The 22,817-nt window shown below is 34.6% G+C and overlaps 3 protein-coding genes across 4 annotated transcripts; 1 reads left to right on the forward strand and 2 right to left on the reverse strand.

The window, feature by feature from the left end:
- The first annotated feature begins 7,292 nt into the window (after nt 1-7,292).
- LOC111024220 (proline-rich receptor-like protein kinase PERK15) lies at nt 7,293-11,211 on the forward strand. The gene is made up of 8 exons (XM_088127471.1): nt 7,293-8,141; nt 8,521-9,093; nt 9,230-9,316; nt 9,415-9,485; nt 9,717-9,793; nt 10,161-10,308; nt 10,445-10,606; nt 10,680-11,211. Exons 1-8 carry the CDS (start codon nt 7,544-7,546, stop codon nt 10,986-10,988), a joined length of 2,025 nt encoding a protein of 674 aa, XP_087983597.1. The 5' UTR covers nt 7,293-7,543; the 3' UTR covers nt 10,989-11,211.
- A 1,636-nt stretch (nt 11,212-12,847) lies between these two features.
- Nucleotides 12,848-16,188, reverse strand: LOC111024221 (Peroxisomal membrane 22 kDa (Mpv17/PMP22) family protein). Of its 2 annotated transcripts, none has more exons than XM_022301863.2 (3): nt 15,835-16,188; nt 14,521-14,611; nt 12,848-13,421 (listed from the first exon to the last, which is right to left on the reverse strand). In XM_022301863.2, the coding sequence occupies exons 1-3, from the start codon at nt 15,965-15,967 to the stop codon at nt 13,028-13,030; spliced, it is 618 nt and encodes a 205-aa protein (XP_022157555.1). In that variant the 5' UTR covers nt 15,968-16,188; the 3' UTR covers nt 12,848-13,027. The 2 variants fall into 2 exon arrangements, with proteins under 2 accessions (XP_022157555.1, XP_022157554.1); XM_022301862.2 differs by having other exon boundaries at nt 14,521-14,615.
- A 2,146-nt stretch (nt 16,189-18,334) lies between these two features.
- LOC111024240 (protein CONTINUOUS VASCULAR RING 1) lies at nt 18,335-22,434 on the reverse strand. Its single transcript, XM_022301893.2, has 7 exons — nt 21,906-22,434; nt 21,442-21,494; nt 20,484-20,593; nt 19,612-19,779; nt 19,435-19,532; nt 19,138-19,264; nt 18,335-18,812 (listed from the first exon to the last, which is right to left on the reverse strand). Exons 1-7 carry the CDS (start codon nt 22,053-22,055, stop codon nt 18,715-18,717), a joined length of 804 nt encoding a protein of 267 aa, XP_022157585.1. The 5' UTR covers nt 22,056-22,434; the 3' UTR covers nt 18,335-18,714.
- Nucleotides 22,435-22,817: the final 383 nt, after the last annotated feature.

Below are 22,817 nucleotides of genomic sequence, written 5' to 3' on the forward strand. Positions count from 1 at the left end.
CTGACGTGACGAACTGATATGGTCAAGGAGTCTCGTCAAATCGAGTTTGAATGATGTGACTTTCTTCTTCGCATGAGGTCACATGTGTACTTAAACTTAACACCGATGTAATGCTCTACTAAATTCACTTTGAAACTTAAGTTATAACTCAGGTCCAAAGAGCAAAATTTGAGAGCAAGAGGTTTAGGTGCAACAATTTGCAAAAGTTTGAGAAGATTTTGACTCGATTATATATAATAGTGATTTTGGGAGACGAACCCAATAGATCTGAGCTGTATCTGTCGGAATGAGAATTCAATACCAACTTTAAGGATATTTTGACACATAAAATCATACTTATGTCGAATGTCAACAGATATATCGTTAGGTGAACTCTACTCAAGAAATAGGTCAAGTCGAATTACTCGTCCCATGATACATAACCTTGCTCTCTTTAGCTCGTGGAATTTAGACTCAAGCTCAATTTCACATGGTGTCGTGGGAGCTATCCATGTGTAATATAGCAACGTGGATGTGTAATATAGCAGGTTTTACCTATAACAATTAGGAAATGCTTTTAAATTAAAATCAAACTAATAATTAAATACACAACCAAAATGCCCTTATATTATTCATTTATTATGGTCAAATATTATAATTTTGAATGGGTCTTTTAAGAAAAAATAATTTGAACCCCAAATTGCTTTTTAAATAACACAATCTTTATACAATGACCAATGAAGGAAAAAAAAAGACAAAAAAAAAAAAAAGAAATCTTCCATTTTGGCTGGCTTTCTGCTGGGAGGTCTTTTCTTCTTCCATTATGTTGTTGCATCTGTCTCTTTCTTTCTTGTGCTTTCATAATCGGTGGGACAAAACAATATCCAATCTTTTTAGTACATATAAAATTGTTTTTTGGTTTAAAATTTTAGCTACACTAAGCGGGTAGGAATTCAAATCTACCACTGACTTTTTTGGTCAAAGATGTATGTCTAATTATTAGAAAAATAAAAACCTGTAAACTAAAAGCCACATGTCAATTTTCCATGTTACCTAAATCCATAATTGAAAGCTCATGTTAAATAACATTTCTCAAGTATGTTCAAGAAACCTCTAGGTTAAGATTTGTCAAATTTTGCTCAAGAAGTCTTTCTTGGAAACAGAAATCTCTAGAAGCTACTAGGATAAGTAAGTTTGATCAAGAAGCTTCGTTGGATAATTGAAGAAATTAAAAGCTACTAAAATACAATATGTGACAAAATTGTGGCCACTAGATCATCATCTATCCAAAATTAGTATGTGACATAATTATAGCCATAAAATTTTGCTTGATGAGCAAGTATGGATGAGCTATAAATAGGAGGGCATCCATGCTTGACAAATCATCCCAAAAAATTCTCCAATTCCAAGAGAGCTAAGGTGTGACTGTGAGGTTTGGTGAGATAAAGATAAGAGAGAGTTTCTTCTTGGGAGAGATTTTGTTCTTCATAAGAAATAAAGTTATTTATTTAGGAGTTTTTCACGTAAAATTACTATGTAATTTTCTTCTTCTCAATCTATTTTAGATGCGTCTTACTCTATTCGATTCCAATCCTTTTTACAACAGTTCATTTATGGAGTTTGATCTTCCAAATCAAGATCACGATTTTGTTTAAATTTCCTAAGTTCTCCTCTGTACATAGAAAAAAGTTGTCGGATGAGAGGAACATTCTTGAATATATCCTGTATGACATTTGGGGACCATAACCACTTTGTAAGTGATCAGAAATCATTAGTGGATTACAAGCTTTCTATTATTTTTAGTTTTGACCTCTAGTTAAATTAGAAATTAATTTACGATATTTATATATATTACTTATGGTTAATTTATAATTACTCTCCTATACTAAAAATTAACATAATTAGCGAATTTCTTAGTTTAGCTAAAATAGCAACAACACATTAAGGGGTCATCTAGATGCCCGTGTTTGTTTGATAGGAATGTTGGATTCCTGGACATTCTTAGATGCACGGACATCCTAGGATGCCTATACGTAAGGTATCTGAGCAATTTTAGATGCCCTCAACATGGATTTCTAAAATTTCCGTGTTGAGGGCATCTTCTTTTGACAATTTTGTCCCTCATCGTTTGTGTTCTATAATATTTTTCATCAATAATATTTATTTCTCATTTATTTTCTCTTAGTTTAAAAATAAATGTGTGCACTAATTCATTGATAAATGTCTAAATATAATTTTATTTATATGCTACATTTAGATATAAAATAAATATTAATCAATAATATAATATCTTAGTTTGTTTTTAATTTAAATCAAGGTGCAATCTTTCGTTTATTTTATTCTTCCAATAGTCACCAAACATAAACTAAAATTGACATAAAAATATAATATTAAATTAAAAAAAAAGTACAATTTTTATATGAATTCAAATAATATTGAATTTAACATATAAATCATATGACGACCACTAAGGGCAATTTTGGAACATTACATAAATTTACAATATTCCATGAATAAATCCTGCAAAACAAACGTGGTTCTAAAAAATATTCATAGATATCCTTATAAATTTTCCTACAAAACAAAGGTGGATATCTACAAAACAAACGTTGGCCCGTTTGATAGTCATTTTAGTTTTTGGTTTTTCTTTGTTTTTGGTTTTTGGTTTTTTGTTTTTTGTTTTTTATTTTTAAAAAACAAAAAACCAAAACATGTTTGGTAACCATTTTAGTTTTTTATTTTTAAAAAGTTATAAAATTTATAATATATTTTAGATAGAAAAATGTTAGGAAAATATTAAATTTTCAGAGTGAGAAAAATAAGGTTGGTAAAAAGAAATTTAGAAATAAAAAAATTGTAGAGTTAGAAATAATTTTTTAGGGATAAATATGAGAAAAAGAAATTAAATATTAAAAGAAAAAATCAGATTTTGAAAAACAAAGACCTGTTTTTGAAAACTACTTTTTTTTTTGAAATTTACATAGAATTTCAAAATGGTTTTTGAAAAAAAAAAACAGAAAATTGAATTGATTATCAAACAACCTTGTTTTTGAAAAACTAAAAACAAAAAACAAAATGATTTTCAAACCGGCCTAAATAATTTCATGGGTGACTCTATATTATTAAAAAAAATTCGGTGATGTTATGCTTGAGTTCGACAATAAAATTAAGAAATTGAAAGGTTTGATTTTAATTGTCCAAAACGCAGCCTCGTGGGACTATCTCTCCTCCATTTGAGAGGGAGAATCCAATTAAAATTGCTAGCCATTTGTTGAAATGGACCGTTTGGCTGCAAAGAAAACATCCCCATACATTGACTTGGATTTTTGTCATGAAAATTGGATGCAAAACACAAACTTGAACTTTTCATGAATTCAATCTTACCTATTTATTATTTGATATCACTTCATTTTATTGAAGATTAAATTATTAACAAGTTTTTTTCAGTAATATTAAAAAGTATTTGAAACTATATGTAACAATTTTAATTTATACCGTTTATACCTAAATCTCACCTTCTTCGGAACACGTGTGAGGTCGACCGAACCGAATTTTTTGGAGAGAGGTATGTGAGGGAAGACCAAAGAAAATACTCTAATGCTCAAAGTAAGTAAAAATCCGACATTGCATACTTGCAATGTAGAATTGCATACTTGCAAAGGAAAAATGAATCAGAATACCTATTTATAGGAGAGAGAGATACTGGGTTCTACGACTCTGATCTATTAGGTTGTTTCCGGAATCGGTTAGGACGATTATGCAGAATACTCAGGCGTCAACTTTTATCTAGGCTCGATGGTCTCCTAAGCTATTCGTGGTTACTTTAATCAAGCTTAATAGCTCGGCCTCTACATATTTTCAAAATAGTTACGGAAAGGTCACGTGCAGTGATCATCTTTCTTCGTCATGCTATGTGTAGGTTGATTTTATCCTTTCAAATAATTAGAAATAATTTTGCATAAAATTATTTATAGAAATAATCAGAGATTTTTTTAATTTTGCTTCATCTCCATTTTAGTAGGTATGAAATCATTTCTTAAAAAAGAAATCAGATTGATTTGTCGAAAATTGAACTAAATTTGTAGAAACTAATTAAAAAATAACTGATCAATATATTTTGATGCAAATTTTATAATCTTGAAATTTTTTATATTTAATTTTATTATTGTTTCTTTTTTCTTTCGCACTAAATATAATTTTAGGTGTACTCAAAAAAATAATAATAACAAAACCGTTGTCTATATTAAGTGTGATAAAGGCGTAATAGCGTTGGGAACTTGGGACAAATACTGAAAATTATCCAATAGAAATATAATATCAAGAAAATAAAATTAGTTTTATTTCTTCAAAAACTAAGAAAAGACCAGTTTAACAAAAGTGAAAAACAGAATTTCCTTTTTCTTTTCTCTTTAATTAAAAAAAAATCTTGATCAACAAAATATCTCTCAACTCTGCGTCTATTAGATATTTTACACATTTCGGTATTCGATTCGTCACTTTTATCTTTGGTTTTGTTTCTTTAAGTCTATTTTCTAACTAAAACTATTTACTTTTAACAACTTTTTTAATCTCTCAAATGAAAATGGAAGACTTGTATCTTTATTTATATCATATGACATAATTACTTTTAAGGACTTTTTTTAACCTCTCAAATGAAAACGAAAGAATTGTATCATGATATATTATATTTCCTTGGTTAATGTAATGAAGTTTTTTAATATAACTCAAGCAAATCGACCTATTAACGTGAGAAAATTTAAAAATCAACGTCAAAATCAAAATTTCAAAAGCGGAATAGACACCAATCGAATTGACTAAAATTAAAATAATGATTCATTAGATTTCACTTTTTTTATTTTTTTTAAAATTTTATTAAAAGAGATTCAAATTTTGAATCTTTTGAAGATAAATACTATCTTGACTCATGGATACATGAGTTTATTTATATCAAACTATAATTTAGACTTTTTGGAAAATCTTGCGTGGGGAAGAGATTGAATACCAAGTCTAAGAAAAATGTAATTTCTGAGTGTTGGTACGGTACAGTAGCAAGAGACTTGGGTGTCACCCAAGATCCAGGTTCAAGCGCTCCCACGTCCGGAGGTAAAAAAAAATGTTCAAGAAAGGTTGTCTAAAAAAATATAAATATTTATTATTATTATTATTATTATTTTTCAAGGAAAAGAAGAAGAATTGTAATTTTTGATAAAATTGGGCGTGTGATTATTATGGAATAATCATGCGGTGTAGTGTCAGACGGAAAAAGATCACATGGTTGACAGCCTTGGGACATAACCAAAGATCATACGGCACACAATCTCTGGGCCCCACGTGAGACTATGATAAGTTTGGTGGGGGACTTCCCACCAAATCACACCCACTTTAATTTGTAGCCCAAAGCCAAAATAAGCAAATCGGAAGATATGTTTTGGGACTGTTCGGCCAATCAATATGTTAAGAAAAATAATAAAATTAAAAAAAAAAAAACATATGAGTTGTTGATGTTTATTTTCGGAACCTGTCACGGAAGTACCATGTAGGTCTTCGTTCCCAAACTCTAGATTATTTACACACATAAATCTAACATCGATGTGGTGCTCAGCTGAATGCACTCCAATGTTAAAGCTAAAATTCAAGTTAAACGCAAATGAGTATGACATAAGTAGAGTAGAAAGATAACAATCCTGAGAGTGAGAGTCTACTTGAGGATGTGGGTCGAATTTTTCATAAGGAATTATGTAGGGAAAGTCGATTTATCTTCATTAGGGTTACTCTTTTCTTTATATGTGGAAGGTGGATGAGAAAGGTGGATCAAGTGTGTAGTGGACACAGGGGATGACATGTCTCGCCAGGGAGTCGTGGGGACTACTGGCACGACGTCTGAGCAGTCATCTATGAGTGTGTGCAGTTTGGATACAAGGTGTCAACACTCGGCTCCTAGCTGTCCCTTATACGGATTGACTTGGTGTGCTCAATCCCTTGCATTGATGTGCCTGAAATTGGGGTTTGGTGTGTTTGACCTTTATCCGTTTTTTCCTGACCTAGTCCATGTTACTTAATTCAGTCAGAACGCATGACACCTTGAATTTACTTGATAATATGAATATATCTAAGTGAAAAAAATATATAATTTTTTCTCGTTGGAGTTATGATGGTCGACTTAGTTTTACTTGTAATAAATTGTTTGCATCCCTATTAGAGCATGGTCAAATATTGATTTATTTTTAAATCAATTGATATAGAATTTTAATAAAAGAAATAAATCAGTTGACGTTTTTAAAATTAATGAATAAATTATTCATTTCAAGTAAGGGTAAAAATTCAAAACGAGACGAGCGTGTAGAATGAAGAGAGAATATCGCGGGCCAGCCGTGTAGGCCCCACCTTGCAGGCCCGTTGTCCGAGCTGGACAGCTCACCTACGACAATCCCTTCACTCCATGTGACTCTCTATAAAAAATACATATAATTGAAAAAAAAAAGTAAAATTAGATTACAATTTTAGTCCTTTTTTTGTATACGATTATTTTATTTTTATAATTTAGTTAAATCTTTAAAAATGTATGTATTATTGTCATAAAACCTCTTTATGTGACACTTTTCAAACATGTCAGAAATAGTCACTTTAAATTGAATAGAGTGAATTTGATTCAGAAGGGTGATTTTGAATATTTCTGATTGCATAATACTTTATTCAAAATTGAAGTTTTGATCTCAACTATATTAGTTTAACTATAAAAATTAAAAATAGTTTTATATAAAATAAAGAGACAAAATATCCGTAGTCTAGTTAGTAAGGACTTGAGATCTCTTGATCGAGGTCTCAAGTTTGGATATTTTTGTAAGTTTAACAAAAAAAAATATTCTTTGATATCTTGGATTCGAACTCTGGGACAGGTGAGGGCGCCTCTGGATATAGTGGAGCAATACTCCAATTTTCAATTATAAAAAGAAGTAAATAAATAAAATAAAGGGACAAAAGAGTCAAATGATTTTTTTTTTTTTAATTTGAGTTAAAGCCATAGCAAAGAGCATGTAAGAAATCCGTCACATGGATGCTAGAAATTTGTACACATCTAGTAAATAAAAAAAAACTTTTAAAATTATAATTTGTAGGAGACTAAATTGGGAACAAATATGAAATTAGAAAGGCTAAAATATTAATTTAGCCTAAAAATTAAATCCCTTGAACTGCCGAATCCCGAAAAAGTGTTATAACTTAATAAGGAAAAGATTTCTCAAAAAATAAAACAAAATTATAAGGAAAATAATAAATTAAAAATTAAAAATTAAAGAACGGCGAACGCCTTGTTTGGCCGTGTCTGTGCCAGCCGGTTCTCTTCAACATTCTCCACTCTCTCTTTCTCTCTCTAGAGAATTGGACCATTATTCTCTCTTTATCTAGAGAGAGAAAGTGGGAGAATTCTGATTTATCACCAATCTATGGCTTTTGGATTTTAATTTTGAAGCCACCATAATCATTTTTCAAGTTCATCATCAGATTTTTTTTGTTGGGTATTGGATTTTGGATTTTGGATTTTGGATTACTGGTTTTCTCCTTTTCAATGTCAACCCCTAGTCCGGCGCCGACGTCTCCGCCGGCGACCAACACGACATCTCCACCGCCGGCCACCCCAAGTGCTCCACCACCGTCAACTCCGTCGCAGCCGCCGCCTTCCTCTACACCACCACCAACAACCACTCCGTCGCAGCCTCCGCCTTCCGCTGCAACACCGCCCGCCCCTTCTCGACCTCCGCCCACCTCCGCCCCACCTCCGGCGACCCCGTCGCCGCCGCCGCCGTCAACTCCCCAGCCCACCCCGCCCACTGCCTCTCCCTCGCCGCCGACCTCCACACCTCCGCCGTCTAGGCCATCTACTCCCTCGACTTCTCCGCCTCCTCCGTCTCCTCCGGCGGGCCGCACTCCTTCCCCTCCGACTTCTCGTACGCCGTCCACTCCGTCAAGAAGTCCTCCGCCTCCGGCAACGTCGTCGTCCTCCTCGTCATCCGGTATTTCAACTGGACTTGTCGTCGGAATCGCAATTGGCGGAGTGGTAATTGTTCTTCTATTTAGTATATTATGTGTTTGCTGCCAAAAGAAGCGGAGGAGACGACACGATGAAGATGGATTTTATCCGCATCCTCCGCCACCTGGACCAAAAGGTAAAGCAATCTCCGGCGACTTGACGATTTCACAGTACTCTAAATTTTTTAGGGTTTGAAAACTTATCAAATTTCCAAATGCTACATTGATACTTTTTCTTCCATTGAATTCGGGCAATTGCCTACCAATTCGTGTTAGATTAAAAATATTATATTGAAATGTTAAGATTAAAAAAAAAAAAGAATTTCTAATTTGTCCAACCTAATTTCGAAGATTGTGAGATTATATGTATGAAGTTAGAATGCTAAAATTTTTCCCTTGTACTGTCAAATTGTATGTGTTGATTATGGTCTGCTAGGCCTTTCTTCAGACGATCAGTTTGATTTCACCCACCATTTTAGATGACATCATTGCTCGTGTCTTTCTTGTTGATATCAGTTGACCATTACGGTGCTCCGCCGCAGCAATGGCAGCACAATACTCCTCCACCGCCCGGTCCTCTTATCGGGATGATGCCCAAGCCACCTCCGCCGCCCCCAGTTGGACCCCGTCCCCCACACTCTCCCCCTGGCATTCGCCCTCCACCTCCACCGCCTCAGCACTACATGAGTAGCAGTGGAGGTTCAGGCTCTATGTATTCCGGGTCTGAGAATCCGCTCCCTCCACCGCCTCCGCCTCAACCTGCCATGGCTTTTGGTTTCTCAAAGAGTACTTTTACATATGAGGAGTTGGCAATGGCGACCGATGGATTCTCGGATGCAAATCTCCTCGGGCAAGGTGGATTCGGATACGTGCATAGAGGGGTTCTTCCTAATGGAAAGGAAGTTGCGGTCAAGCAGTTGAAAGCTGGGAGCGGGCAGGGCGAACGGGAATTTCAGGCTGAAGTCGAGATTATTAGCCGAGTTCATCATAAACATCTTGTTTCTTTGGTTGGATATTGTATAACTGGTTCCCAAAGATTGCTTGTTTATGAATTTGTTCCAAACAACACTTTGGAGTTCCATTTACATGGTAAAGCCAAAGCCATAGTTACAATTGTTGCTCCTCTTTTACTATGAAATCTTCTTGCTCTTGGCTTGAAAAGTTAGTTATACTAAAGTTTTATGTACCGATCGATAGTTATGACCGTAGATCTTCTCTGTTATAGGGAAAGGGCGACCGACCATGGATTGGCACACAAGACTTAAATTGGCTCTAGGATCTGCAAAAGGACTGGCTTATCTTCATGAGGATTGTAAGTTATCTGATGTTGCTGTTTTATGGTAGATTGACAGAATCAACAATATGGATATGTTGTTTAAGGAATTCGGTTTTAACTTTTGTCATAATTAGGTCACCCGAAAATCATTCATCGCGACATTAAAGCAGCCAACATATTGTTGGATTTCAAGTTTGAAGCAAAGGTATTGAAGTTTAGTTTTATTCATTGAGATGCGATTCTTTTTTTTATTGAATCTGCATTTGTCATTCATTCTACTGCCCTGATTGGTTTGGCCGTATTCCTCGACGACATAGCCGCCCCGATATCGAATGTAGACAAACTCCATTTGAGTGGTTTTAATTTCTTGGACAACCGAGAGGATGTGTTATATTCTTCTTGTTCTGATGTTGAGGCAGATCATTTCTTCTACCAGGTTGCTGATTTTGGTCTCGCAAAGTTTTCTTCCGATGTCAATACCCATGTATCGACTCGAGTGATGGGTACTTTTGGGTACGACCTTTTTCAACTCCTGTTGTTTTCAAATGTAGTTCGAGAAGATTGTTTTATACTGCTTATTGTGTTCCTGAATGAATTAATTTTTCTATAATTTCTTTCTCCTTATGAGGATAACTTTTAGCGCCATCTTCGGGCTTTTCATTGTGGATTTCTTGCTTTCCATTAAAATCATCCGAGTTCATCTTAAAGCTCGTGCACAAGCAGCATTTTGATACGCAGTGCACAGCATGTTAGATTCCTAAAGAACTAACTTGATTCTCAGCTGCATCATATTGTCTTAATCTGTGTGGTTGTGATGTCGATGAGACATTGACTGGATCTTTCATTATTTTCTTCTGAATCTTTCCCGTTCTACACTCAGGTATCTTGCACCAGAGTATGCCTCAAGTGGTAAACTTACTGAGAAATCAGATGTTTTCTCCTTTGGGGTTATGCTTTTGGAGTTGATCACGGGTCGTCGACCAGTTGATACGAGTAACACTTTCATGGAAGATAGTCTCGTAGACTGGGTAAGTTCTCACATAGTCCACCCCACTTGGCATTAATAGCGAGATAGCTTTCATGTTTTGTTCGTTTTGGTTGCATTCGGTATACGGAGCAAATCACAAACATTATGAACGATGGAATCTCTTTTCCTCATTACAGGCTAGGCCATTACTGAACCGAGCTTTAGAAGATGGAAACTTCGATACTTTGGTCGATCCAAGGATGCAAAACAACTACAACCACAATGAGATGGCTCGTATGGTTGCCTGCGCTGCTGCCTGTGTGCGACATTCTGCAAGGCGCCGACCCCGAATGAGCCAGGTAATTAGTTAGAATCCTGCAATAACGTGCTCAGTGCGCATATACTGAACCACTTCAACTGTGAATCAAGCAGGTAGTACGAGCGCTTGAAGGAGACGCATCACTATCAGATCTCAACGAAGGAGTCAGACCAGGGCAGAGCATGGTATACAGTTCTCATGGAAGCTCAGACTACGACACGAACCAGTACAACGAGGACTTGAGGAAGTTCAGGAAGATGGCACTGGGGAGCACGGAGTATGGAGCAAGCAGCGAGTACAGCGGACCGACGAGCGAGTACGGGCTATACCCTTCGGGGTCGAGCAGCGAAGGGCAAACCACCAGAGAAATGGAGATGAGGACAGTGAAGAAAGAGAGTGGAGGGTTTAGTGGAAGCTCTTGAAACACCAAGCTTTGCCTTTCTTTTCTGTGTAAAGAAGCAAAACCAGGCTGTTTATTTTGACTTTGATTGTTAATTTGTTACAGAAATAGAGCATCATTTTCATTTTCTTATTGATTTTTAACCCCTTTTTTTTTCTTCCTTTCGCCATCTTAGTTTCAAATTGTATTATTATTATTAAATATTATTTGCTTATAATACGAGTAACATGGCAACTTCATTGTTATTTATTTATTTATTTTTCAGAATTCTTCCTTTGTCTTGGGCATATCCTCCAACTTGCATATGACTTCTTCCTTCTCACAATTAATGCTCAGTTATGTTTGAAAAAAATTCTGTCTAAATTCGATTTAGGTTATTAGATTTTTGTATTCTTTTATTTTAGTCCTTAAATTTTTTAATATTATGTTTAAATCTATCAATTTTGTTTAAAATATTATTCACATAATCTTATATAGAGGATATGTCTTCCGTTCCTATTTAGTTGAAAAATATTTATCGATACGAACATAGCTCATACCTCCCTAAGAGTTAAATGTTCAAATTCGAACTCAATAATATATATATATATTGAAATCATACATAAAAGATGGCTTAAAAAAGTTCGAATGGTTTGTTAAAAAATTAATTAAGAAGTTGATAGTAATAACTAAACTAACTTTTATTTTTCGTAGGAGCGGAGATTTTGATTGAAGACATAAACCTCAACCAATTTAACTATGTTTAGCTTCACACTTCATTTTCCTTTTTGTATCTTTTTCAAAACTCAACATCTTAGTTCTATTCATTCTCTTAGAATGGAGATCAAATGTAACTGTCACAAGAATTGGAGAAAAAGAGGGTACTTTGAAGCAAAGAAGGCAAAATGTCATACAAGTAATGAAAAAAGAGAAGTTTCACTTAAAAGTTGAGAAAAATGAAAAGATATTTTCCATATTTTCATCCATCAATTACTGCCTAGTTTAAAAGCATTGCTCTCACGAAGTAGCTAGAGAGCTTGAGGTTTCAAGCCTCTGGAATAAGGTTTTAGATGTCGACATGAAAATATTTGATAAAAATATCAATATAATATTGATATCAATAGATATTTTTTTAAAAAAATAACATTAATATTATATCTATATTAATGATATTATTGATGTTTATTTTATATTTTATCAATATTTTTACCATACAATGAATGTCGATTCACGGATTCAGTAGGCTTTGAACCCATAAAAATGTTTAAATGTCATAAAAATCGAGAGAAAAAATTTAATACCAAGTTTAGTAAATAAATAAAAAGTTTGGCTTCTACTAGAACAGGCCTTGGGATGTGCAAAGTCTCAGAATAGTGGGGTAAGCGGGTCCCACGTTTTTTCTCCATTATATATGCTAAATATGAAAATAGGAACTAAAATTAAAATTAAAAAAAATAAAGACTTTATTATTATTATTATTTTTTAGCGAAAGACTTTATTAACAAGAAACCACACCGCGACAGGTTACATTTGAAATAGGACCTTTATAGGTCGAATGTAAAAGTCAAGTGAGAAAACACCTGTCTAAAAGGATAGAAATGCCAAAATGAGAAGCTCGTTTGGCCAAAATATCAACCTGGATATTCTGACTACGACTAATATGAATAAATTGAAGTCCATTGAAACTTCTAACCAGCTCCACAATATCCGACACCAACAAACTTTCCTCCTTTCGAGACATCAAAAGAATCTTAGTTTAGCTAGCTAAGATATATACTGATCGAAGGAATAGCTAAGATATATACTGATAAAAGGAATCCACACGTTGTTGAACTAAAAAAATAAAATAAGGAAAAATAACATCAAACGATGCTACTTCCCTTGAGAAATACAGAGTCAAAGTTGGGAATGCACAGGCAAATCTGTGGGCTATATTTCATTAAAACAGGGTATCATGAAGATTCATTGAAACACACAGAAATTCAGAGTCTATAAAGGAGCACATTAGCTTTCCCCTGTCCAATGTGATGAATAAAAGAAAAAGAAGGCTACAATATTGAGAAGAAAGCTCTCTAAATCTTTTTATCTTTCTCTAAAAGGATTAAAAGAAGTAAACCATTGCTTCCAAGGAGCATCATTTTGTTGCTCAACCCATGACAAAAAAGCACTGTCCAACAAGCAGAACAAGTTAACATATAGGAGTTGGTACCTCACTGGCACGTATCGAAAGTTTGCAACCTGGATGATAGGCCACACCGTACCCGACAGAACGAGCGCTGGGAGGACGTCTCTCTTCAAGTCTGCTTTCACCTCGGACACATCTTTGCCGTTGGCAAATCCCATATAACTGAAGAAGACGCATAAGTCGATCGGTCCAAAGATTAGACCGTCCATTGCCAGCTTTGCTCCAACGAACTTTGCTGATTTTGGCTGTAGCTGAAGCTTTAGCCTTATGAATCTGTCCAAGCCTTCATACCTGCCAAACAACTGATTTCTTCAAAATTTGTGTACAAAAGATGTACAAGTTCAAAATAAGCATTTAATTTCGATCATCCCAAAAAAATAGTACTTCCTTTAGAGATGTTTAGCTTACGAGTTAGGTATATATAACCAGCATTCACAAGCTGAACTTATGTTTAGTATTTGGATTTGTTTATCTTGGACTAAGAGTTTAGTAATCCCACAAGTTACATGGAGACGAAGAGGGAAAACCCAATCCCACGAGTTACATAAATCCAAGTTGTCATCCTCCAGCCTTTAAGCTGTTCCTTTTTCTATTTATCTATACAGATCTAACGTCTTATCAAAAAATAAAATAAAAAATCCAAGTTGTTATCAACTCAAGCTAAAGCCATTTTTTATATTACCTATTAACCTTTACAAATCATAAATACACACAAACTAAACACAAGTTATACACATTCCGTCTATATAACCTATTCCATGAGCTAAAACATTATCACCTTAGACTATCCAACCTCAAGCTTCGTATAAGCCATGAGCTAAAACATCACTATAGGGTTCAAATGAGTAAACAAGAGGTGAAAAAGAAACTCGTTTCCCTCCATTGTTGTGCTCGAGCTAAGAATCTAAAGTACTTTATCACCTTCATGCTATTAATGGATTTAACCAGTGAACATTGACTCGTTTGAGCTTTTCTTGTAGAAAGAACAACGAAGATTAGATCACCAGGAACCAGTTCATAACGGCAAGCTTAGTTCAAGTCTTCTTCTGAGAATTGGCATAATGTAGCATTCACAAATCACAAAATACGAGAATCAAAGATAACAAGCAAAAAATCAGAACAAGTAATTGTCATCCTAAGAATAAGGGAGCATCTGTGGAAAGGAGTATATAGTTCAACTAAATATCCACATGGCCTTCAAACCTGATTCCAAACATCCATCCATATGTTACAAGATAGAGGCATATCCAGACCAAATTTGAAGTACAGAATAACAGTAACTCATACATATAAATAGGTACGGCACTAGATCCAGCAATTCTATTTTTGCTCTCAAGAAAAATCTCTATTCAAGCAATACTGTTGAAAACCAAAAGTTAAGAAAACGAACCACATGTGGCCGACAGGTCCAACAAAGCCAAATCCAAACATACTGGTGATACCTACACGTTTCCAGTTTATTTTGAACTCTTCTTCAGTATCTGGCTACATTAAAAAAAATGATTGTAGGAATCAGTTCATTTATAAAACACACCTAATGTCAGTTCAAGAAGTGCTTTATAATAACAAGTGAAGGAAGATTGAAGAATACCTCATAGAAAATACTTCAAAGAAAAACAAAAGAAGATCAATGTGAAATAAAGGAGCAAAAGCAAAATGTAAAAAATGAAACCAAAAACAGAGACCAGCTTAGGATCCATCAAGTGATCTCACTGATTAACAAAACCTAACTATAAATCTAGAGCTGCTAACTGCAATCTTGTGCTAGAAAAAATGGACTGGAATAACCGAACAAAATAACTCAACACTTCAAATAACACCACCACTGGATGAACAGAAAAAGGATCATATCGGGTTTCCCTTACATATAGTGATATCTATAATCTGAGAGTTAATTGATAATGATGCCAAACTTAAACTAGGAGCAGATAAGTAGGTTGTGAAATAATTTGATAATTCAGAAACTGTTATTTGACGGATGCACAAAAACTTAAGCTCACAGAGGTTCCACCATTTGCAAGAGCAAACGGGCTTCGGTGGGGAGGAGAATACAATGACATCCAATCCAAGTCTTAGAAACACAGTTAATTCAACCACATGACTAGGATTTCTAACATAAGGTATAGTCACCAAAAGATTGGAACCAATTTAAAACACACTTTAAAGAAATCTATAATACCGAAAGAATCAACTGATATCTTGCAGATGCATTTAGGCACAAAATGATATCGCAAAGTCGAAGTCCCGTTTAATCAGAAGACTTCAGAATGCAGTGAAGGTAACAGAAAACCATTGACCTGAAGAAGCAATCAAAATACTGAATCAACATAGACATGCACGAAACCCTTCTACTTTGGGTTGCTTGATTCTACAAAGCGAAGATCACCGAAACCGAAGGCAATTTCGTAATCAATAGAAGCGGAATCTTGATAAAAAAAAATTTTAAAAACCCCTCGATGTTTCTTCGACTAAAAATCAAATGACGAAGATAGCACATGCCCATCTTCTGAGAGCAAAACAAGATGACGAAATAGTTCATCGCTCCAACCCAAATCAGAGAACAAGAAATCGAAGTCAACAAGAAAATTTCGATCAATTCAAGAAAAGAAAAAAGAGACCCATCAGCTGGGAGAAGCAATCGATAAAGATAAGGCCATTAAATTAGAGTAAAAATGGATAGAGAAAGGAGGGGATGGATACTCACAGAAGTTTGAAGACGGTTTTTGGCGGCGGAGTGAGTAATGTATTGGGCGGCAATGTCGCCGGTGCCCCATAGAAAGCCGGAGCTGATGACCTGGGTCTTGACTGGATGGAAGGTGAGGCAGTTCTGGTACCATTTCCAGAGCCTGAACATGGCAGAAGAGAAGGGATTCACAGAGATGGGAGAAAGAGAATTAAGGGAAGAAAATGAAATTGAAGAGGGAGAGAAGGGGAGAGGTGGGTGAACTGCAGAATACAAAAAAGGGAATGAAGAGAGAGCGAGAGGAGATGAGACGCCATGTCTCGCAATTTCACTTCCGCTTTGACGCCATCCAGTTCTTCGCAGTCAAATCCTCCCCCCGGTTTCTTCATCTTTTAAGGTGATTCTTGCGTTTCTTTTTTTTTTTTTTTTTAACGCAGTGGATCTCCTATCTCAATTTTGATCTTCCACCTTCACATATTGTATTAAAATTATTACGACGAATTCGAACTCACGAACGAGACAGACACATTCAAGTTATTTTCTTTCTTATATAAGCTGGCTAGATAGGTATATTTTTTATTTCAACCATACATGCAGTAAAGACCTATATTGTTAATCGAATATTTATTACATGTGTTTTACGTAAAATTTCTAATATTTGATTGATGATATATGTCTCGACCTAATCTATGTTTATTGATTCTTATTGTTAGAAGTGTTTTTTCAATTTAATCTATATTATAAAAAATTTCAATTTTACCCCCTGAATTTAGTCTTTTATTGATAGTAAATGTTAAATTTAGTTGATAATGAACCTAGATGGCATCATGCAAATGTTTAATGTATTGGTCGAATTTTAAAAGAGAAGAAAAATGATCTGAGAGAAAAGTTACTAATTCTTCTCCCATCTAAGAAAATGGTAGAGCTTTCTAACTTTCTTTCTCTTGATAATTTTTTTCTCCACTAAATTCACGTCGTCACAAACTATTATATCTGTGTAAGTTTATCATTAGTCAATTTTAACATTCATCAATAACGAGTGTTTAAATTGAAAAAAATTAAAACATAAAAAGATTAAATTAAAACTTTTTAAACAATAAGGACTAAATTGAGAAAACACCACAACGTCAATGACTAATACATATATTTATTTTTCTTTTTAAGAAAAGAGGATCATCATATCATCTTGAATAAATTATTATAATTATTTTTAATTATTATTATTACTGTTATTATAGTTGAACCATATGTGAGACTAAAAGTTCAAACCTTTAACTTTTTAGTCGATGATATATGATTTCACTAGTTGAAATATGTTTGATGATCTAAATAAATATTTTATTTGTGTTCGTGATTTTTTTATAAGTGCTTTGGAGTAGATAAAAGAAAATTGGAAATTTTCTTAAAAATCATTATCAATGGCCAACTAATTTCCCAAAAAAATTCTTCATATACGATGACTGACTATTTCTAAGAAAAGGACATGTACTTAGGGTTTGATTTCTTTTTTTAGGTCCTTTTTTTTATAAATAGTGATTGGGTGTGTAATTAACTACGATATTAACTTTAACAAAAATAGTAGACCACATACACTTGAGTAGAATTTTATAGCTTTTGAAAATCAAAACATGATATTTAGTGACTATTTGAACATGATTTCTACTTTTAGTTTTTAGTTTTTTTATTTTCTGCTTCTAAAAGTAAAAATCATATAAGTTTGATAAATTTTGTTTGTTTAAAAAAAAAAGAAAAAAAAAACAGAAAATGAAACATATTTGATAACCAATAATAGTCGTATTCTTTTATTTATTCTAAGCTGTTTAGACCACCTATTTATAATTGAATTTTATCCGAACTTTAGAAATCAGTACCTATTAAAAAATCAAAGCAGAATACTAAAAAAAAAAACCCAAAATAACAATAGGATTTAGACCTTTTATTTAACATTCTTGAGTTCCTCTTAAAAACAGTTTTCAGAATTTTTAGAATAATAATTTGGTAAAAATGAATTTGAATTACTCTTTTTAGGAGTGTGTACGGGCTGGGATCAGTTGAATTAGAGAGATTTTTTAGGAATTTTCTTAAATATTTATGAAAAAAACCTATCAGTTAAATATAGCATGAGAAAACCTAGGTCAGAATTTCTTGTTATTATATAGGTTAGTTCGGTTTGAGTTGAACCGACTAAAAATTCTCCCAACCAGCAAACTGAACCAATTTTTCAATTCTGCAAAAATCCAATCCAAACCAAACCAAACCATTTTTTTTTCCTTTTTTGCACCCAACCCAATGAGTTGGATCCTCCAGGTTGCCCCCCAACTATTTTTTAGAACCGTCTTTTTTTTCTTCTTGGCCAAAATTTCGCAATTCAACCGTGGAATTCCATTGCATATTTTATGTAAAATTTGAGTAATAACAAATAAAAATTGGGATGTAAATTCAAATTCCAATTTTAGTTCCCACCCAACCAACACAGACCCGGATAATAGTTTGAAAAACATGTAAATCTCAACACACAAAATCAACAAAATTTGGTGTTAAAAGAGATTTTTTATGAATATTTCACATGAACATGTACAACTATTTCATGAATGAATATAAATGACCTGATTTTAGTAAAAAACTGTAGCGCCGAGGATACGGAGATCCATCCAACTATCCAAAAGTCCCCAAGACCACATTGTAAACTAACCTGTACTGAACTATCATAACGATAGAAATTAACAAGGCAAACTCAGTTCACAAATCACAAACGCTATCATAATCAACTACCAGGATGCATCGATCTCGACCTTGGACTTACCCAGACGACAGTTGCAGTGTGGTTGGTTCTCCAATCCGAAGAAGCTGAAGATATGAGAATGCTGCTAATAGTAACCTAATAACCGGTATCCCCCATTCTTAACTTCTCTCAAGCCTACTTCTGTCCATGGACATAATTTCGGAATTCATAGTTGAAAGTATCTGGGGCATTGACATTCCTCCAGAGACAACGATTTCTGCAATCAAAATCACAAAATACAACAAATATATGATCAATCTCGAGTAGGAATATGGTTCATCATATGTATATTTCAACCTTTTTCCCATCAATATTTGAATTTTGAAATCGAGTCAGAATCTGGTGTACATTTGCATCTTTAACCTATTAGCATCTATGACTTAAGAACTTGCTCAGGCCACATGACAACATTGAACTATGGTAATTGAGAATTCCAAGTCTAAGTCTTGGAAGTGACAGTTCAGTTACCATGCTAGGCATTGATAGCATTTCTAATTGGACAACTTTATGCAACAAGTGAGCAAACACAAGAGAAACCTCACCGATTCCTTCTCGAACTGATAAATTCGGTCTAATAACATCCTTGGTATGAACCAGGAAAATATCGCCAATATAGAGATGATTTGTAGGGACATAAACACAGCATAGCTCCTCCTCCCCAGAATAGTTCTGCACTAAAAAAAGACTGGGTGAGATAATCAAGTAATATACTTCTGTGGGAGGAGAGGAGAGCAAATGCAGCTACTGAAATTCAATCAATGTCACTCAAGAAGCTCTTGAAGGGTTTTTTTTTTTCAAGAAAAATATAAAATATCAGATTTCATTTTCTCTCAGTTTACCTGGAGAATTACAGAGGAAGTGATGAACCCGAATGCATATTCACCAACACGGGGATGACTTATGATGGCTACTTCCTTGAAGGCCTGTGAGTTTTGGTCTGATAGTAAAAATAAAATAATGAGCTAACTGAACTCAAATCAACCAAATAATGGCAGTGACAAAAAATCACGACCTACCTGATGAGATTGCAGAACTAATTTGCTTAGAGGCATTGTAGATATGGCGAACGAATGGCATTCTCTTGATAAACCACTCCCCGAGGCCAAGGACGGATGCTCCCAACCAAGATGACATGAACACACCAACCAGGAAGATGAATGTAATGGAAGTTACAAATCCAAGACCTATTGAAGATGCGAAAATGAAAAACACAATAAATACCAACTTGAATCAGAAGTAACATATAATACTATGAAGCACATCTCAATGATATCAAGAATTAGTGTATTATGATTAGGAGAGACTCGGAAAGTTATGAATTCACATGTGCAAGAATCCGTCAATCCTGCTCAAAGTATTATGGCAAATTGTTATATGCCATAAACAAAAAGGGTAAAGGATCATGGTCCACTCCTGAGCACGACCCACCCCACTAAGCTCCAGAGAAGCTTTCTCCACACGAAATACCAACTCTAACAGACATAGAAGGTTTTAAATTATTGAGCTTTCCATATGTTGGAAGTCAAAATACCTAAGAACATCTCAAGTCCTTACCACCAATGCTACCCTTACGGCCTGGGGGTTGAACATAGTAGTACCTCTTAAGTCTTACATGTTATGAAAAATGTGGATGAAAGGATATTAGATCTCAAGAATACTAGTTACTAGTTAAATATAGGGAAAATTTGCAGGTGCAATAAAATAATCATTGTCAATCTGCGAGCAAAGTGTTCAATATTTCAACCACAATGTAACAAATGAACTGCATAAATGATCTTATATGCTGTGCAAGGAAAGTGGCAAATCCCCAAACAAGGAGTGCCACCCCCCACGTGTCAAATAAATATCAGGGGAAATCAGGAGAAGAACAGATGAGATAATGGCTCACCAAAGATATTAATTCCAAGATGTGCATAGATTGGAGAGAAGAATCCATCCACAAAACGAATAAACCACCACGTTATATAGAATGTAATTGCTATGGGGAAGAGAATGACACTGCAGAAAGAATTTTGTCATATTTAATGCAGAAATACACAGTAAGGTACAACAACGTTTAAAGTACAGAATACCCTAGGTAAGACAGAAAGTGGAACGAACTAGGCATGATTAGTTGGAATTACAAAAAACAATAACTAGGAAACAAAGCAGAACTATGGGTGATCGTTCATATCCATTATATCATCAAGAACAATAGTTTGCCACAAATTTTGTTCTAAGGAATGAATAATAGAAGAACTAACCATCCATTGAATGCCTATAGACAAGATTTAGTCATTAAACAGCAATCTACTAAAAGGAAAGATTTACTTTACAAACAGGTTAAACCCCTTAAGGATATCAAGACGTCCAAAAACACAGAGGTCCTCCTTCTTCAGCCTACATAACCTATGCAATCAGTCGTTCCCAAGAAGTACCAATACACTTGGACAAATTCAAAGACACCGTACATTATAGCTTGTGACCAGTAAATTGAACCACAAAAACCAGAAAGTACTAAATTCAATTTCCATAGTGTGAATTCTTTTAAAGTATCAAGCAACAGGCAAATAATAGAAATATGAGTCAGGTTAAAACCACTTAAAAAACCAATTCAGGTACTTGGAAAGTTACTCTCAACAACAGAGAACGGGGTTGCATGCCATGATACTGCCATCTCTTTGACAGAGGAACCAAAACAATGAAATGACTTGTGCAGAAAACCAGATGTTTCAGGGATATCTAGGATTCTAAGAGACTGGCGCAATGTATAATCAATGTGATGATCCTCTTCAATAGATTTCATGATACCCAACATGCTTATACAACATGGAATGATGGAAATTGAATGAAGACAAAGAGCTCACCATCCAGTCATAAACTTCTTTGAGGCCCAGCTTCTAACAACCTTGTAGAATGTCTAAAAGCAATATTAAATAGACTGGTTAGGCAGATTACAAGAAAGAAAAATCCATAGGCACGAGGAAAGCATAAGTCTAAATCAACTTAAATCGGCCTTTGCGAGTATTCCAATTATGTGGTTTCTAGAACATGCTGAAAGTTGATTCGAAATATTCGATTTCTGCTAGGAAAGGAAACAGAACCAAAATCAATCAATTTCGCAACACCAAGTTCTGAGGCAAAGAGAAATATACTAGATTCTGAATTGAATTGGTCAAGAATTAGTAAACCCAGGCCAGTTGTGTATAAAGCATCCATTTGCTTTGACTGATAAAAGGAAATCCACAAAAAAAAATTTACAGAATGCTTGACTTTCAATTTTATCGGCGAATCAAAGCACCAGTTGAACCAAAGCCAAACTAAATAATACCTCTCTACCAGGGTGATGAGACGACGAGGAGGACGACGAAGGTTTGGAGGATGCCTCGTCAGTGGGCGACTCCGCAACCGGGATAAGAAGCTCTCGATCTCTCTCTCTGTCTCTGCTCGCCATTGCAATAGCCGATTTCTCATCGCCCATGGCCACAACACTAGCAGAGCAGTACCCTTTTCAGAAACCCTAACCCTAACCCCTCCAGAAAGCGCTACGAACAGTGTGGGAGTCAGAGAAGAAGCTACAGGGAAGAAATTTACAGATAGACAATAACTTTTCGAGATCTTCTTCCACAATATTGGTTGTAGCTTTTCGGATTCCAAACTTCGGATTTTGCAATTCTTGAATTTCTGTGAGGTTGAGAAGTTGAAGTGGAAAGTGGGATTGAGGAATTAAATCAAATGGAAATGAACAGTGGAAAATTATGGATGGAGGCATGGATTGGCATTGTTGGATTGGTAATTTGCTCAGTTGTTGATGTTTGGAGACAGAATTCTGCTGTCAAGAAGTAGTATGTGAGCTGTCACTAGTTTTCTCTCCTTTTGGTGAAAAAATAAATAGAACAAAAAAATTCCTTTTTCTTGTGATATTTGTTTTCTTTATTTATTTTTATAAAATTAAGTATATTGTAGCCTGTAAAATAACTTCCAAATAGACGTTCTCAAACCAAAGTAGGACGATGACACCACCATGTATTATGGAATTACATTATCTTTGAATATGAGATATAGATGCGGTCTATGCAAGCCTCCATAATCTATATATGAGTGACCGACCTTTACTAATATGACAGATATATATTCACCAATTATGTGTACTCTATAGATAAATACGATGTGAAACGTCTGCCAAGGCAATCATACCACCTCGTACAAAATTACTAAACATACAATTAAATAATGTGTAATC

This window comes from Momordica charantia (genome assembly GCF_013281855.1).
Source record: "Momordica charantia cultivar OHB3-1 chromosome 8 unlocalized genomic scaffold, Mcharantia_2.0 BLBB01000008.1, whole genome shotgun sequence".
NCBI lineage: Eukaryota > Viridiplantae > Streptophyta > Magnoliopsida > Cucurbitales > Cucurbitaceae > Momordica > Momordica charantia.

Bases quoted from the DNA above. Each gene is read 5' to 3' on its own strand.
- LOC111024240 (XM_022301893.2), bottom strand. From the start codon at position 22,055: ATGGGCGATGAGAAATCGGCTATTGCAATGGCGAGCAGAGACAGAGAG. The intron at 19,780-20,483 runs GTGAGCCATTAT...CATCTTCAATAG, and splicing joins TCTTGGAATTAATATCTTTG to GTCTTGGATTTGTAACTTCC. The intron at 18,813-19,137 runs GTGAGGTTTCTC...TTTTGATTGCAG, and splicing joins ATCAGTTCGAGAAGGAATCG to AAATCGTTGTCTCTGGAGGA.
- LOC111024220 (XM_088127471.1), top strand. From the start codon at position 7,544: ATGTCAACCCCTAGTCCGGCGCCGACGTCTCCGCCGGCGACCAACACG. The intron at 9,094-9,229 runs GTAAAGCCAAAG...TCTCTGTTATAG, and splicing joins TTTGGAGTTCCATTTACATG to GGAAAGGGCGACCGACCATG. The intron at 9,794-10,160 runs GTACGACCTTTT...TTCTACACTCAG, and splicing joins CGAGTGATGGGTACTTTTGG to GTATCTTGCACCAGAGTATG.
- LOC111024221 (XM_022301862.2), bottom strand. From the start codon at position 15,984: ATGTTCAGGCTCTGGAAATGGTACCAGAACTGCCTCACCTTCCATCCA. The intron at 14,616-15,834 runs GTGAGTATCCAT...TTTTTAATGTAG, and splicing joins AAAACCGTCTTCAAACTTCT to CCAGATACTGAAGAAGAGTT. The intron at 13,422-14,520 runs GTTCGTTTTCTT...GTTGTTTGGCAG, and splicing joins GGACCTGTCGGCCACATGTG to GTATGAAGGCTTGGACAGAT.